The sequence below is a fragment of the Ambystoma mexicanum genome, chromosome 11 (genome assembly GCF_040938575.1).
Source record: "Ambystoma mexicanum isolate Mex_15411 chromosome 11, UKY_AmexF1_1, whole genome shotgun sequence".
NCBI classification, from domain to species: domain Eukaryota; kingdom Metazoa; phylum Chordata; class Amphibia; order Caudata; family Ambystomatidae; genus Ambystoma; species Ambystoma mexicanum.
Genome location: NC_090934.1, coordinates 798,620,960 through 798,637,446, shown reverse-complemented (window position 1 = coordinate 798,637,446; position 16,487 = coordinate 798,620,960). Strand labels below are relative to the sequence as shown.

General features: G+C 46.9%; 1 protein-coding gene across 1 annotated transcript in view; it reads left to right on the top strand.

The window, feature by feature from the left end:
- The window catches only part of COPB1 (COPI coat complex subunit beta 1), an 821,662-nt gene that overhangs the window by 206,410 nt on the left and 598,765 nt on the right, over nt 1-16,487 (top strand). The window contains exon 7 of the mRNA XM_069623734.1: nt 144-281. Within this exon, the coding sequence (XP_069479835.1) occupies nt 144-281 (138 nt within the window). The remainder of the gene's footprint in view (nt 1-143; nt 282-16,487) is intronic.

Here is a 16,487-nt window from a genome sequence, read left to right as displayed (position 1 = left end):
GATGTTTCTTCTTGCTCATTTGAGAATGCTGAAATCCTGCTCTGATCTAAACCCATCTAAGGAAACCTGAACTTTTTCAGCACAGCAGAATGATTTGTGCTAGCCTCCATTTGCTGTATTTATGGATTTTCTTTGGTTTTCAGGTCTGCCATGCTAATCCATCTGAACGAGCTCGGTTTATTCGTTGCATATTCAATTTACTGCAGTCATCAAGCCCAGCAGTGAAATATGAAGCTGCAGGAACCCTGGTCACTCTCTCAAGTGCACCAACTGCTATTAAGGTTTGCATGTTTTTTTATAAATAATTTCGAAATCTTTAATGTCAATACTAAATAATTGTATCTATAAATAATCAACTGAAAGCACTTGTCAAGTAAATATTCATTGCCAGAAATATAATTGGTCATATTTTAAAAACAGTAATAGAATTTTCTTTTGTGCTAAACTAGCCCGTCTATGAATCAATGGTGGAAATTCTGGTGTGAACAGAAACAACCGGCTAGCTGCCTGTTCGGGCAGATTTCGATTTTTGGGGGTCCTGCTGTCCCATTTTATGGGACCTCTAAACCTTTTTCTCTTTTCAGTTGTTTTTCTGGGATCTTTATTTTTATTGTTGTCAGGCGGACTTCTCCTGAAGTTCCCCTGCCAATGCTTCCCTTTTTATTATGCTGTCCTACAGTAGCCTACCGGACTTCACTAAAGCTACTTCTGAAGTGGATCACCACCTGTCGAGATTACCTGAAGCTGCAAAAGGCCTCCCCGGGACACCTTAGTCATGACTAGTAGTTTAAGTGACGCTGCACAGGATTTACACGCAAAAGGTTGATGGACCACAGGCCACATACTGCACCAGGAATCCCCTTCTTGGTAGAGGGGCAGAGGCAGCGATGTCCCTGACCCATGACAAAGATGCACTGCATGAGTCTCTGCACTAGGCTGGTCAAGATCCCAGCAATACGATCAGTCCGCACTTTGGATGCTCTTCTCCAGGTACAGGCCCACGTGTCCTCAGCTCCAGAAAAAAGACCTCAAGGATCCAGGACTCAGAACTGGCTAAGGCAGCAGTTCAAGTGATGGGAGGTACAGTGGAAGTTCTTCCCTCTCAGCAGAAGAGCAGAGCATGACATTGACTTGGCCAGTGGTAGTTTGAGCAACAGTCCTCTAGTTCCCCTTTGTTGCTTCTTAGTCTTTGGATACTTGGCTCCACTGGTCTACTCCTGAATGGTTGTCGATCCACTCCTGCTTTTGAAATCCTGTACTGTTGGGATCCCTGGCCACCAGTTGAAGGACGTGCAACATTCAAAGTCGTAGCCCGCCAGCTCCAGAACAGCCATAATTCACACCTGGTTTAGTTTCATGTGCTGGGGACTTGGGGCTATTTGCACCCTCTCACCAAAACTAAACCAGTTCCAAAAGCAAAGGGCCTACTTTCCATTAAAAGGTGTAAGGCTGAGTAGGTAGAGGCGCAGGGAGAGCAGGTTTAATGGTGAGTATGTTAAGTTGAATGGATCCTTTTTCAGTGACAAAATCTGAAGAAAGCTCTTCATAGAAGGAGGAAACGGAGGTGGTAGAGGGATATGCGAATGGAGTTTGGAAAAATCCTGGCAGTCAAAAGAACTTTCATTTCGCATCTGCCATTTGTAGACTCTACAGTGACGAGATAGGTGAGTTTGGCTAAAAATTGTAGCATTCTGAGGTTGAAAGCTGTTTGGAGAGGTGGATTTAATTTTCGAACCTAGTTTGCCAAACATTTCTTGGCTTGCCAAGTACATCGGCAGTGTTCTGCTTCATTTCCAATGTTAGCAGTCAATCCCACCTATCTCCCATGATCTTTTCACTACAATAATCTTAATTCCCTCATTTAAACTCCAATAAATTCCACCGCAAAAACCCTATCCCACCAACTGTGACTCTGTTAGGTAAGAATTGATGCAGTCCAACTGGTGACAAGACGTATCTGCTTGGTATTAGGTAACCAACCTTTTAATATAGGCCTGTACTACACAAGTTGGTAGTATTACTGAGCAGCCATGCTTATCCTAAGAGGGTTAATGTGAGCTGGAGAGCTGTACAATTGAAATCCGTAAATGCAAGTAACACTTACACACTTGTGTATATATAAATATGTATTTATAATATACACAAGGTTTAAATAAACCTTATTTAAAATGTTTTATCTACTAGTAACATTCAATCAAAGTTTGGATTCAGTTTGTTAAAGACAATACAAATTGGTAAATACTTTTCGAAGGGATTGTGTCCTCCGTATTCCTTATCTTGATAGGTCATCTCCAGCTTGCTGGCCTCGGAATTTGTTTTTCAGTAGACTGCGCTGTGCGTCGATGTCCCTCGAGCCGATGTCCCTCGACAGCCTCCGTATCGGCGCCGACGTCATCATGCAGATAAATAGACTCGCACAGTGTCCGTTGCTCAGTTCTGTTTTTCCGCGCTTCGTGGGCCTCAGAATCGCGTTGCTCAGTTCATATGTCAGAGAATATATTCTTAATTATTCCTCGAATACCAACTCTTACTCAATGGCTTCCTCATCCGAACCGACGACTCCACGGTCCGGCTTCAAAAAATGTCGAGACTGTGGAAAGAAAATGTTATTGACAGATCCTCACAGGATCTGTTTGTGGTGCCTGGGATCGGAGCACCAATGTTCGGAGTGCGAGGACTGCATGTCCATGACGGCAAAAGCCTTGAAGGAGCGTAAGGGGAAGCTTGAGAGAGGTAAGGCAGTTAAAACTCCTTCGAAAGTTTCCTCGGCAGAGTCGAGACATTTGTCTCCTCGCCGACACAGGAAACCTTCTCGGTCTAGGTCTCGAAGCAGTTCCCACCACTCTTCGAGATCCAAGCATTCAAGTAAGAGACGTCGAAGATCCCCTTCCTCGTCTTTTTCTGTTTCTCCGGAAAGAGTCACCTGCCCCACAAAACATAGCTCTCGGGCTGAGTGGGAGGAATTCCGTAAAAGGATGCTTAGCGTCTTCGAGAAAGCGGCCTCAACCCCCTCGAAGACAGCTGAGGGTGATACCCTGGGTGAAAGACCCGAAAAATCTAAACGCTGCGAGTCGTTGCACCCGGCGAAAGAAATTACTCTAGAGCGTCACGAACCTTCGAGCAAAGGCACTGTGCCATCGACGGCATCGTCGAAGGTCCCTTTGACGCATAAATCTGCGTCATCGGCGCCATTATCGAAGGGCTCATCGACGCATGGGTCGATCGAACCGACGCCGTCTTCGACGTCGAAAAAGAGCAAACCCACGGCCGTCACTACATCACAGCCAGTGGTCATACCCAGAGCCTCTAACATGATTTCGAGGTCATCGACAACCTCGAGTAGGATCCCGATCCTCTCGAGTTCTTCGAGGCCACTTCCAATCTTCTTATTGCCTTTTTCGGTGTTTTTGAAGCCTTTAACGTTCGCGTCGACGTTTTCCCAACCAATTATGACAAATTTTGCCCCTTCTGCTCTGGAAATGGGATTTAAGCCATTTCCAAGGTCTGATCATTTGACCTTTGTCTTCAATTTATGAGGAAGGGGAGGATTCAGATCAAGAAATACCCTTTGGGTTGCAGAGATCTGCAACACCAGAACCAGAGGAATTTACCTCTGAGGAAAATAGGTTTAAGGACCTTCGAGAATCCTTACATGAGGCAAGTGGGTTAGATACTTCCCAGAAATAGCATTTGCCAAACCAGACCCAGGGGAACATGGGAACATGCTGAGACCCCTTACAGAATTTTAATGGCAAGAAAGATAGAATTCATGGGTTGGTCTACACCTTCACCTGCATTCCAACAGGATGATCTTAGAGACATTTTAGTTAAAGGCCCCTGTGGTTCCATTTCACGCTGCATTACAAAGAAAAATATTGGCTAACAGGGAAACTGCTGAGGTTATCCCGGCGGTTAACAAAATGTTATCAGCCAAATAGAGGGCATCTACTACTGACCCTGAATTTTTGTCTAAACATCCAACTCCAGAGTCTGGTTGTCCAAGCAGCAACTGCATCAGGCAGTAGATCGACATACCCCTACTGTTCCACAGGACAGGGATGACAAAAGATACGACTCTATGGCTAAGAACTTTTTTTCTGCATGTAGCATGGCGTTGAAATCTATTAGCGCTACTTGTACGCTCGCAAGGTTCAGCCATACACTTTGGGAGTGTGCTTCATCAGCGGCTGACTGCCTCCCAGAGGGAGAAGAAAGGGCAGCGTTTCTAAACATCATTAAGGATGGTAAAGACACAATGTGCGAATCCCTTCAAACTGGCATCGATTTTGCTGACAGCATCACTAGGGCCATGGCGGCAAGTACTACGACCCGCAGATTTGCATGGTTGCGAAAATCTGGGTTTGCTCCAGATGTACAAGCCAGACTTTTAAATATGCCCTTTGACAGCTCTTCTTTGTTTGGTAAGAAGGCGGATGACAGCCTAGAAAAGTTAGACATCCAAAGCAGCAGCAAAATCCCTGGGTGCTGCAATCCGTCAAACGCCATATCTCCCCTCAGGAACCTCTTGCAGAGGTAAGTCCTTTCGCTTTTATTCCGCATTCGGAAAAGGCAGAGGACAGTCGGTTCAAAGAGGTCTAAAAAGATTCACCCGAGGTGGACGGGGTAAAAATACAAAAGCCGCAGCAGCAGGTACCTCTTTACCCTCGGCACCTGCATCAGCCGCCTCTAAATCACTCTGAGGACTCTCCTCACAAGACACCAGTAGGGGGCAGGCTAACTCAGCATCTGACGGAATGGCAGGCTATTACTTTAGCTGCTTGGGCATTGGAGACAGTTGCCCAAGGTTACTGCCTGCCTTTTCTACGCATTCCTCAGTCATCCACCGAGGAACAGCTCTCGGAAAGTTCCAGATCCGCTCCTCTTGCAGGAAATTGTAGACCTGCTGGAGAAAGGTGCCATAGAACCAGTACCTGTAGCGGAGAGGAACAAGGGCTGGTGCTCCCCTACTTCCTAATACCGAAGGACGGAGGACTGAGACCTATCTTGGACTTACGAGAATTGAACAAGTTCCTCAGGAAGGACAAGTTCAAGATGGTAACTCTTTCTCAGATCCTTCAGGCCCTCCAGCTCCAGGACTGGCTGGTATCTCTGGACCTTCAGGATGCTTATTTCCATGTGCCAATCCATGTCAAACACAGGAAATACCTGAGGTTCGCAATTGGCGGCTCTCATTATCAATTTCGAGTTCTGCCATTTGGGCTGACCTCCGCCCCGAGGGTCTTCACCAAGCTAATGTCGGTAGTGGCTGCAAGTCTAAGGAGGGAAGGGATTCACGTCTACCCCTACCTGGACGATTGGCTGATCAGAGCTGTATCTCCGGAACAAGCTCAGATCCAGCTAGATTATGTCTGCCACTTCCTTCACAAACTGGGCTTCTCCCTCAATTTAAAGAAGTCACAGATGATACCATCACAGAGACTCCAGTTCATTGGAGCGGTCCTGGACACTTCCCTGGGAAAAGCCTCGCCACCAGAGGTGAGGGCTCAAGATATTCTGCAGATGGTCACCAAGTTTCAAAATGCCCTGCGTCTCCCAGCCTTCGACTTTTTGAGGTTGCTAGGCCTCATGGCATGCTGCATCTTCCTTGTGCCAGAGGCTCGCCTGAGAATGAGATCTCTTCAGTGGGCGCTGAGTGGTCGCAATTCTCAGGGAGAATGACAGACCTCCTTCAGGTTCCGGACAAGGTGGCTCGAGACCTTCAGTGGTGGGCCTGCCAGGAGAAGATCTTGAAAGGAGAACTGTTTTGGCAACCATGGCCGGAGATAACAGTAGTCACAGATGCCTCACTCAAGGGGTGGGGAGCCCATACCAACGACTTGACCATCAGCGGTCGTTGGTCTCCATCGGAGTCCAGACTAAATATCAACTTGTTGGAGCTGAGAGCAATCAGACTAGCGCTGAAGACTTTTCTGCTATCTGTACAGGGGAAGAATGTCCTGATAATGACGGACAACACAGTGGCCATGCACTACCTCAACAAAAGAGGAGGCGTAGGATTACAGCCTCTGTGCAGAGAGGCGATGCAGCTATGGTTGTGGGCAATCCAAGAAGGAATCTCTATATCGGCAGTTCACTTAGTCGGAGAGAAAAACTTGACAGCGGATGCTCTGAGCAGGCAGAGTACAGTCTTCCACGAGTGGGAACTAGCTCAGGAAGTCCTTCAACAGATCTTCACCCTTTGGGGAACCCCTCAAGTAGATCTGTTCGCCACCAGCATCAACAGGAAGTGCGATCAGTTTTGTTCAAGGGAATTTCCCCCGAGAGGAGCTCTAGGGGACATGTTCGTAGTGGACTGGGAGTTTCCACTTTGTACGCATTTCCTTCAGTCCCTGTCATTCCTCAAATGATCAGGAGGTTGAGAAGGTTCCGGAAAGCCATGATCCTAATTGCCCTGGACTGGGCCAGGAGAACGTGGTACCCGGACCTTCTGAACATGTCCACCTGCCCTCCAATTCGTCTTCCACTCAAGGAGAATCTTCTCTCGCAGAAGGGAGGTCAGGTTCTCCATCCAGACATCAGAACCCTCAACCTTGGTATCTGAAAGGTTGAGATACAAGGATTGGGACCTCCCAGATGACGTCATGGAGGTTTTGCTTTCGGCAAGAAGGCCAGCAACAAAGACTTTATACCGCTGTAGTTGGAACAAATTTTGCAGCTGGTGTAGAGAAGAATATCGACCCCTTTTCATGTGGTACACATCTTTTCTACTCTATTTGGCAAATTCGGGCCTTCAAGTTGGCACTATCAAGGGCTCTCTCGCAGCACTATCGATCTTCAAGCGCACTGCAGAGGAACCATTGTATTTCAAGTTACCCGTAGTAATACAATTTCTGAAGGGATTAACCAATGTCTATCCTCCAAGACCATTCCAAGTTCCCTTATGGGACTTCAATTTTGTCTTAAATTTCCTGATGGGTACTCCTTTTGAACCATTCCACTCTTGTTCACTAAAGTTTCTAATCTGTCTTATTAGTGGCATTGACATCTGCTAGGCGGGTGAGCGAATTACAGGCTCCATCTTGTAAACCCCCTCATACAATTTTTCATAAAGACAAGGTTGTCCTACAAGTGAAGCCTAATTTTCTCTGAAAGGTGGTTTCTGAATTCCACATCACTCAGAAGATTACCTTGCCTTCATTTTATCCCCTCCCCATCCGGGGAAAGAGGAAGAAAGGCTGCATAGGCTGGACCCACGGCGGGCTTTGAGCTTTTACATCAGCAGACTTGCTAGGATTAGGCAAGCAGACCAACTGTTCGTAGGTTACTCGGGGCATAACAAAACAGACCATTTCCAGATGGATTATTTTAGCCGTTCTGGAATGTTACAAACTGGCAGGGAAAGAGCCTCCTCAAAATCTTAGGGCTCATTCAACCAGGGGTATCGCAGCCTCTTCGACCCTCCAAAGAAGGGTACCGATTCGAGACATATATGCGGCTTCAAGGGAGTCCGAAGAATCTTCCTGAGGCTCTCCCTAGCACTTCGGTTCCTGCAGCAGCAAGGAAGTACAGCCAGCTCCGAGAGGATTTCCAGATGAGCTCGTCTTAGGGTTGATTGGTCACACCAACCCAAGGGCAGAAGTCATCCTTTGTGGCCAATCACCTTTTGGTGCATTCCTGGAACTAAAGGGATTAAGCACAAGGAGTTTCTGGCCCCTCCCTCACTTTCTGCCCCTGCCAGACAAGCTGGAGCCAGAGGCGGGCTTCACTTGTGAATGTAAATCTCAAGAAGGACCTTTTGAACAAGAAATCGTGAAAAAAGAAGACTGGGGCCATTTTGACAAAATGGGCATCCATGGGTGCCTTACTGCAGCTGCAATTGCAACCTGCGGTAATAACACACAATGGTAGGAAAAAGTAAACCACTGCCACCACCATTAATTGTAGAAAGGGTAACATGAAAATGTTACATGAGCAACTAGAGAAAGGGGATAGTGAGTAACCCCTCCAGCACCCTATGGTAAGATATTGACTTATTGTATGCTGGGTCTAGAAAGTTACAAAATGTAAGTAAAGTCAATTTCACTTTACTGCTCTGGGAAACGGTAGGTTCACCAAGAAAAGGTATTTAAACCTTTGGGAAATCTGAAAGACTTCCCTGTGGCACTGCACTGAAGGTGCCGTGTGTCACAATGTAAAGATGATGCGTATGGAGTTTGTCAGACTCCAAAGTCAAAAGAAACCATCCAAATCACAGAAAAATATGAGAGTGGGAGAAAGGTCTCACTCTCTCCAGGTTAGAAATTAAAAGTCCTAAAGTCCAGCAAAAAGAGCTGGGGGTCTCGAAGGTCGAAGGGAATTGGCACATTTCTGAGAACTCTCCCTAACAGGATGTGAATCACACAGCAGGGTGACTGTTGTTTCAGGACAGCCAGCCAGCCAGTAGGAACTTGTTTCATTCAGGCACACCTAGGGACAAAGGACAGGGGAGTTTCAGGACCCTCCCTCACTTCCTGCCTTTCCAGACACACTGGAGCCTGGGCGGGCTTCAGGGCTGAAGCCCGCCAAAGGCAAAACACACAGAGGACTCAAAACTGCATCAACTAACAGAGTAAAAGCCCAGAAGAAACTAACAAACAGAAAATGGTGAAATAAAGACGACTGGGGCCATTTTGGGGAAATGGACACCCATGAGTGCTGTACTGCAGTTGCATGTTCAGCCTGCGCTAAAAATGCACACTGTACTAAAAATTAAACCACTGCCACCAGCCATTTAAAGGAGGTTAGTGTAACAAAAAATGTTCAATGAGAAGTGGCATAGGAATCACTAAGTAACCCTCCCAGCACTCCAGATAGGGTGGTGTGGGCTGGGCCCACAAAGAGAAAACTAAGACGGGCATCATCTTACTATTCTTGGGAAGTGTATTTCTCCCAAGAAAATGTATTTAAACATTCAGAGGAGTCCAAGGGACTTCTCAGTGGCACTGCGCCTAAGGTGCTGTGTGTCACTGTACAAAAAGCAGATGCCTATGGACTTTGTCAGACTCCATAAAACAGTAAAACACAAAAATCGTAGTCAGAAAAACACAGGAGGGAGTGAGAAAAAGGTCCCACTCACTCGGAAAAAGTCACAAGCCCGAAGACCAGCAAAAAGAGCTGGGGGTCTCTAAGGTTGAAGGGAATTAGCACAGAAATGGGAATTAGCACAGAAATGAAAATTCTCTAATTGACTGCTTCTTTGAATCTAATAGGCCAAGCCCTACATCTCTGTATGTCCTTTCCAAAAAACAATCTATCTACCTTGGAACCCACTCGGATTGCTAACGGCTAAGATTGACGGATCACGAGAGGCCACCCTATTCTGTCGAGCAAGCATAACCACTAATGTCTAGTGTCAGGAACCTGAAGGCGTCCTTGTTAGGCGAGTTTTCCTAAAGTTCTACTGTAGATCCCCCCCCGCCCCCCACCTCCCTCCACAACTCTTGGTACATTGTATCTTAGCTAGACAGGCACAGCAAAGAAGCACTTACACTTATGGTCATATAAAAACTATATACTTAGTATGTTTACACCAAAGTTTATACTAGAACACTTAGGTATACTTGATAATACACTTCAAAGGGTACCTTCACTTTTGTTTGTTCGCAGTTAGATTTGTAGCAACGTTAGAAAGGGAAAAGACAATGTTATCATATTATCGGTTATTGCGCTCTCATGCGGTTTCAACGGTTTATACGGTAATGCATTTACTCTACAAACACATATAGTAAAGTCACTTAAAGGGAGGAAATTGGTTAGTTGGTGCAACATAAGCTTAGTTCAAGGTTCTAGAGACGTTTTTTTCCCATATTACTTAAGGTCCAAAAAACGCAATCCTAGCTAAAGGCAGTTCAGAGAGGGCTTGAAGTCTTGACAAGCAGTGAATTACAAAGAGCTCCTGTGGATTTCTTCCAATTTCTAGTGTTATTGAAGCAGCAAGTTAACAACTAACACAGGAGACCTTATTAACTGACTCGAGATGGGGACACAAGCAGCAGCTTGGGTCTGAGTTAAGAGGGGTTGCCCTGGACACCTCTACTTGTACTCCAACCCTCTGGAGCAACTACCTGGAATCAGGTAAGCAATACCCTTTTCCCCACAGTACATTTAGGTTAGAAGGAAATGTTTGTGCTGGATGCTCCGCATTGTTGCAGCTCTGGACCTGACCTCCGGATTCCTTGGTCTGATGACTGAAGGCAGGACAATGGACGGGATCTCAAAGGACCTATCGCACAACTTTTTGCAACTTCTTGGTTCACTCTGTGTTTATGGCGCCTTTTTGTCCTGCAACAACGAAGGATCCGGATCGCCTTGTCAATCTTATTCGCTTCCTGCAGTCCCAAACTCCGGTGAGAGGGTCTGAGCGAGTTAGATCAGATCCCCGGAGTGTCCTTACGGGCTCAGCAAAGAGTTGAACGGATTTGGCCTTTCCACGACGATGCACTCTTAGTGGGAAGCAGGTCTCCTGGTATTGGGGTTCCGCAGCTCTAGAAACTCCTAGGACCTTGGGAGATGGCTTAATTCAAAGTTCGTCTTGGGGCTGGTTGTTCCCACCAGCCAAAGGGAAGGAGTTTTCATCGTTGGAGCTCCTCTGTCGCACAGAAAAGTGTCATGCCCGCACTGGTCGCTTCACGGTGTTGCAATGGGTCTGCAAGCGTCTTTGGACGTCATCTTCAGTTACTTCAGCTTCCATTGGTCGACTTGCTTTTCACTCCAGAAGCCTCACCTTTTATACAGTTCCAGCAAACACTCCTCAGCAATCTCTCTCTGCATTTTACAGAAAGGGGTGTTTGGCTGTCCAATCAGGTCAGCCAGACACCTGTGGGAGCTGGACCTATTCAGGCACTCTGGCAGACAAAGAACAGGGGGGGTGGAAGACTCTTCCCACTTCTGCCTGTCCAGACACTCTGGAGCCTAGACAAGATACCCAAGGGTTCCCGCCAAAGGCAGAAAAACACACAGACCTCCCTCTCCCAGAATGGTAGAAGAAGGGCTAACTAGAAGGTCACAGGAGCAGAGAGAAGGGAGATACTAGGTATCCCTTTGACACTCCACTGAAGGTGGTGTGTGCCAATCTCTCAGACTATAGAGTTTTGGGAGAGATACAAAGTATCCTTAAGAACTGTAGTAACTTGAGCACACAGAATACACATCTTAAAGGAGGACCCTAAGGGTCCCCAGCAACACTGCCCCTAAGGCGCTGCATGCTGCAATAGTAAACGCACAGTTGCCTTGAAGAGCTATTAAGAAGACCGACTCCATAGTACAGGTAGAATACAAAGGCGAGTTCCAAAAGACCGAGCCCACAAGAATGAATGAGTGGAAAAAGGCTCCACTCATTCAGGATTGGAAGAAAAAGGTCCAAAAGTCCAGCAGAAAGTGCTGGGGGTCTCACTAGGAAAGGGGATGAAGCATAAAATGATAAATCTCCCTAACAGTCCTCACTACTTTCGCCCCATCACCGCCTGCTCAAGTGGCCAGGGAAGGGCCATCGCTCTTGGATCTCAACCCTGGGGGTGGAGATGCGAGGGAGGATCACCCGGATGGCGGAGACCTGCGGAATGGTAGAGAGATGTCCTTGGGTGAGACGCGGTATCCCCCATTTCCAGTTCATTTCTGGGATATTGTTACCCTTTTGCCTCTAGCAGGGATAACACCAGAAGACTTCATCAATATAGGAAAACTAGGAAGAGAGAGAAGAGGTCCACAAGTGAGACATGGTATCCCCCTTTCACTGGTGAGAACCATCTTCAAACCCCCTCTGCCTTTATAGACTGTTGTAAACCATTTCCCCTCATTTCCCCTAATTTATACCAATAAAGTACTGGGACAAGCAATAGGCTTCTAGGAGTAGTGCACACTAGCAGTCATTTCACCACTCTAGTACTGAGACAAGGAAGAGGCCTGCATACAAAGAGAGGAGGAGGAGAGACGAACAGGAGAGAAGCCAGGACAAGCGTTGTGGGCCTGTGCAGAAGGAGGCGGCCGAGTTGGGTCCTGCAGGAAAGACGGGACAGCGGCAAGTATCCCGAAGGAGCTGTGGAGCCGATGCTCGGCGGCCCGTGAGAAGGCCACAGAGGTGGGAGCCTCACTGGTTGAGTGCCCATAGCAGGAGCTGCAGGGCATGGAAGAGAACTGATGGTTGCAAGCTACCAGCAGCGTCCTCTGGAAGCAAGCAGAGCTGCCGGCCACCCCCAGAAGAGTGAAGTGTGAACTGGGCTCGCAAGCCAAAGAACACGTGTCTGCAATGTATCCAAAACATATCAGTCTTTGTCCTGGGGCAGTCCACACCGAAACGCTAGGCAATTCTCCTCTGAACAAGAGTACCAACAGCAACCCCAGACACATACTTGTCTGGGATAAGTCTCTCCTAACCGTTATTGAAACTGGGTGTGTGTAGTTTTGAAGTATATTTTTGTGTTGCATATATTTAGTCGAAGAGTTTATTTGGATAGTCGTCACTGTGAATCTCTGTGTAATAACCCTACAGCTCACATTGACCCCTCTTGAGATGAGCCTGGCTGCTCAGTCACTCTACATGTGTAGTACATGCTTATACCAATGGTCGGGTTAACTATTGCCAAGAGGACGTGGCTGGTGCATACAATCTTGCCTAACGAGGCCCAACCAGACCAAAACACGTGTCTGGGGTTGCTGTTTGTACTCTTGTTCAGAGGAGAATAGCCTAGCATTTTGGTGCTGGACTGCCCTAGGGCAGGACAAAGACTGATATGTTTTGGATATTTCTCCCCTGTGAAAGATGGTGAGCTAATGGATCTGGGTAAGTCTCTTGTAACCAGGACTAATGTCCGGCAGAGGGACTCCCAGGACCCCCCTTGTTTTTTTTGCATTCTTGGGGACTGGAACCATGATACTTTGTGGAACTGTCTTGAACTTGGGGAAGGGAAGTCGGAAAGTAAGCCAGAACCTGGAAGAAGCTCAGACCTTTATTTGGAACACTATTTCTTCTGTTACTGGCATCCTTACACATTGTTTAGCTTTAGTTTTGAGGGCAAGCATAGGTTTTGGAAGTTGAACTTATTGACTTGGTTTCTTTAAGTAGGAAAATCCCCCCCCCCTTAGCATAGAGCAAGTTAGGCCTTCAACCATCCTGACATTTAAGTTAATAAATATACCATTTTTATTTGAACTTTGAATCTGTTGTCTGTGTATTTCTTCATGATATCTTCACACTAGCCAAACTCTATCTGGGTAGTTTGACTGAGCAGCAATGCTTCGATTTAGTAAGTGTGATAGTGGTGAAGGGTGCAGTGAAGAACACACAGAGCACTCTTAATAATAGTAGTTTTGCTAGACTTTATAAAAATAGTTATTTATTTAGGCCTTGGACAGATGTTTGGCGATGAAAAATGACAGGTAATTAACATACTAAAACATTCAATACTATTTATGATGAATCCAATTAAGTCATCACTGATCTCTCTGTGGTGACCTCCCATGTGGCCACGGGACGGCAGCTGCTACCTGATCCTGACCCGTGGGGCAGCTTTATGATGGAGGATCACATAGGAGTGGACCACCTATGGGGAGATAACATGGCTTCATTGGATGAGACATGGTAATTTGCCTGTTAAGATAATCCTCCCATACCTTCTCATTCATCTGCACCGCCACTTTGTAAGACTAGGGAAAACCCTGCCCCCACATCAAATGACCCAAACCTCCAATCTTGATCTGTCCTGTATAAATTTTAAGACCGCCTTCTCCAAGTCCATTTTTCAATCATCCAAAAGCACTTTGCCATTTAAAACCATTGAAAGTCAGTATTCAAGCTTTGGATATCAATCACCAACAATGGACTTCTTTTCCCAGAATCACTCAAGTACTGTGATGAAGAAGAGGGAAAGAGTAATGCAGAGCTGGAGAAGCCGAAAACCCAGTGAGCGCTCTAGTCTTTCCCTGCAGACACATGCGCATGGGAAATTTAAAGGGCGGAAACAAGACACTAAAGGATGCTGTTTTTTGGCGACAACACTCTACCTCTCTGTGAGGTTTGAAGGACCCAGAAGTAAGCGTGGTGGAGCCGGGTGGCTCACCAACAAAGACGGGAGACGCTTACGGAGCAGGGTGCGCTGCTGGGACACCAGGAGACAGAGAGCGACTCCTGGGCATTGGCCAACGGCCACAAGCAAACCCTTTTCTTACCGGAGCCTGAGGCAAAGTGGGCGAGTGGAAGAGATGGGAAAACTAACTGGAAACAGCCACGAAGGGAAACCGGGCGGTGTACTTTCACCGCACGACCGGGAACGAGCCCAAGAACGCCAGGAAGAGCCGGTGAGTCAGCCCAAAGACAGTGCCCACCCTGGTGTGTATCCACAATCGTGCAAAATACCAATAACAGTAGAAAGTACAGAAAACGAGAAAGTGAGAAAGCAAAGGGACCAACTGTAAAAAAAGGGAAGAGAATTAAAACCCTTGTCCAAAGGTGAATGCATGGAGTGTAAATACATGGGAACACCAAAGTGAAATGTATATCAAGGGGGGATATACTAGCCAAGCAAGCAAATATACAATTCTGGAAATGGTTAAAAAAACTTGTGTGAATGCAAGAAGCCCTGGCTGGAGAATATACCCTGCAATTACGAGTTTGTGAACACGAAAAGCCCTGTCGGAAGAATATACCAGGGAGTTATGTTTGTGAACACGAGATGCCCTGGCAGAAGACTTTACCAGGGAATTACAAGTCTGTGACTCAGGAAAGCCATGGCAGAGAAGTATACCAGGCCATTAGAATTGTGAAAGGAACAGAAGCCCTGGCAGGAGAGTATAACAAGGCAATCGCAAGTGTGTGAATTTAAGAAATCCTGACGGTAGAGTATACGGGCAATTACAAGTTAATAGGGAACAAGTACTTTAATTTTTTTTTTTTAATTTAAACTTTTATTTATAAATGCACTTGGTAACACAGTTTCGGCAGTACACAACATATAACCGAATGAAGCATTAAGTACAGTAACATCTTGGTGTTTTACAGCTACATGTAGATCTACATTACAGCATACGGTCACAGTGTCGTAGAGGCCTGGTCCAGCGCAGAAGCAGCACAAACTACTACCTCCCCTTGATGGTCTTGGCACCTGGGACTTAATGCACACAGGACACCGCAACCACCACGGGGAAAGAGGGTTAGGGTCCACGGATTGGATGGCTACAGGGTAGTAGGAATACAGGATTGAGGGTAGAGAAACAGTTATGGATGGGTAGGGGGACTTAGGGTAAACCTGCTCCTTGGCTCTTGTTTTGTTGCTGATGGGATGCACTAGCGGAGTGCGAACTCTTGGTGCACCTTAAACACTCATACAACATGTGCATACATACAAACGGAGTAACACTTGAGGTTTCGCCACTCAGTTATTTTGTACTGAGTTATTCCCCCAATGACACCTTTGTTAGCTTGAAGCTGTGCTTGGCTCCTTGACACAGATTCAGAAGTCAGCACCCTTGACTGTGACAATTTGTCTACACTTGAACCCCCAATGTGAGGCTTCCTTAAGAGGCACTGCCAACAATAACAAAGCATGCAATAAGACGGGGGCGCTATTTGCATGCAGTTTCTGATTTTGTACTGGTTCCAGCACCAGTTACACATACACAGGACAGTTTCCAGAAGTAAAAACAATTAGCACTTAGCTTTGGTGATTTGCCGGAGGTCTAGGCTTGTCTCTGGCACCAGCGGTGTCTTGAGAGCTGTCAGCTGCGTCTGCCAAATGAGAAATAATTAGTACGCGTGTTACAGAGTAACGCGGTTGTTGCATGCAGTTTTAGTTCTGTGGGTACTCCCCAGTGCCTTGTGCTCCGTTGCGCTTCAGGGTTCCTTCAGTGATCGTGTGCCTCCTATGTCTCAACCCCCCCCCCCCCCCTAGATGCCATGCAGTTAGTACTGAATTAGCATGCTCGAGTCACAATTGCGATAGAAGAGTACTTCTCTTAGAGGCCGCGGGCCGACAAGTCTGGTTTTGGCTAGGTATGGCCCCGTGATGGGTTTTTGCCCGCTTAGAGCTCTCCTTGATGCGTCTGCTCGTGAGGAAAGTCGAGTGTGAACAGGTGCATGAAGTCTGCGCATGTGCGATGCTGGCTCACGCATGCGCGTAAGATTGGGCGTTTCTTGCAGCGTTTGCAGGGCCTGTGTGCCTGAATCATTACGTGCTGCCTTCGGGGCTGCTGGGGCTTGTGGTCCTGGGGCTGCCCTTTGCTTCTGCTGGTCTTTCTGTCTCTTTGGCCCAGCAGATGCCATCTTCCCCCACCTGGTATGTCTGCAAGAGGGGCAGAGATGGCATCTGCTGTGTAAATAAGTCCCCCATGAGGTGGCAGCCACAGTTGGTCTCTGGTGCATTATGACACACAGGGCCGGGAGTATTAATCATCAATTTACAGGGAACATACCCATGAATTAACTTAAAGCAGCACAGCGGGGTAGGCCCCCCACCTCGCACCCACTGCATATATACTTTGAAGGGTTGCTATATGCC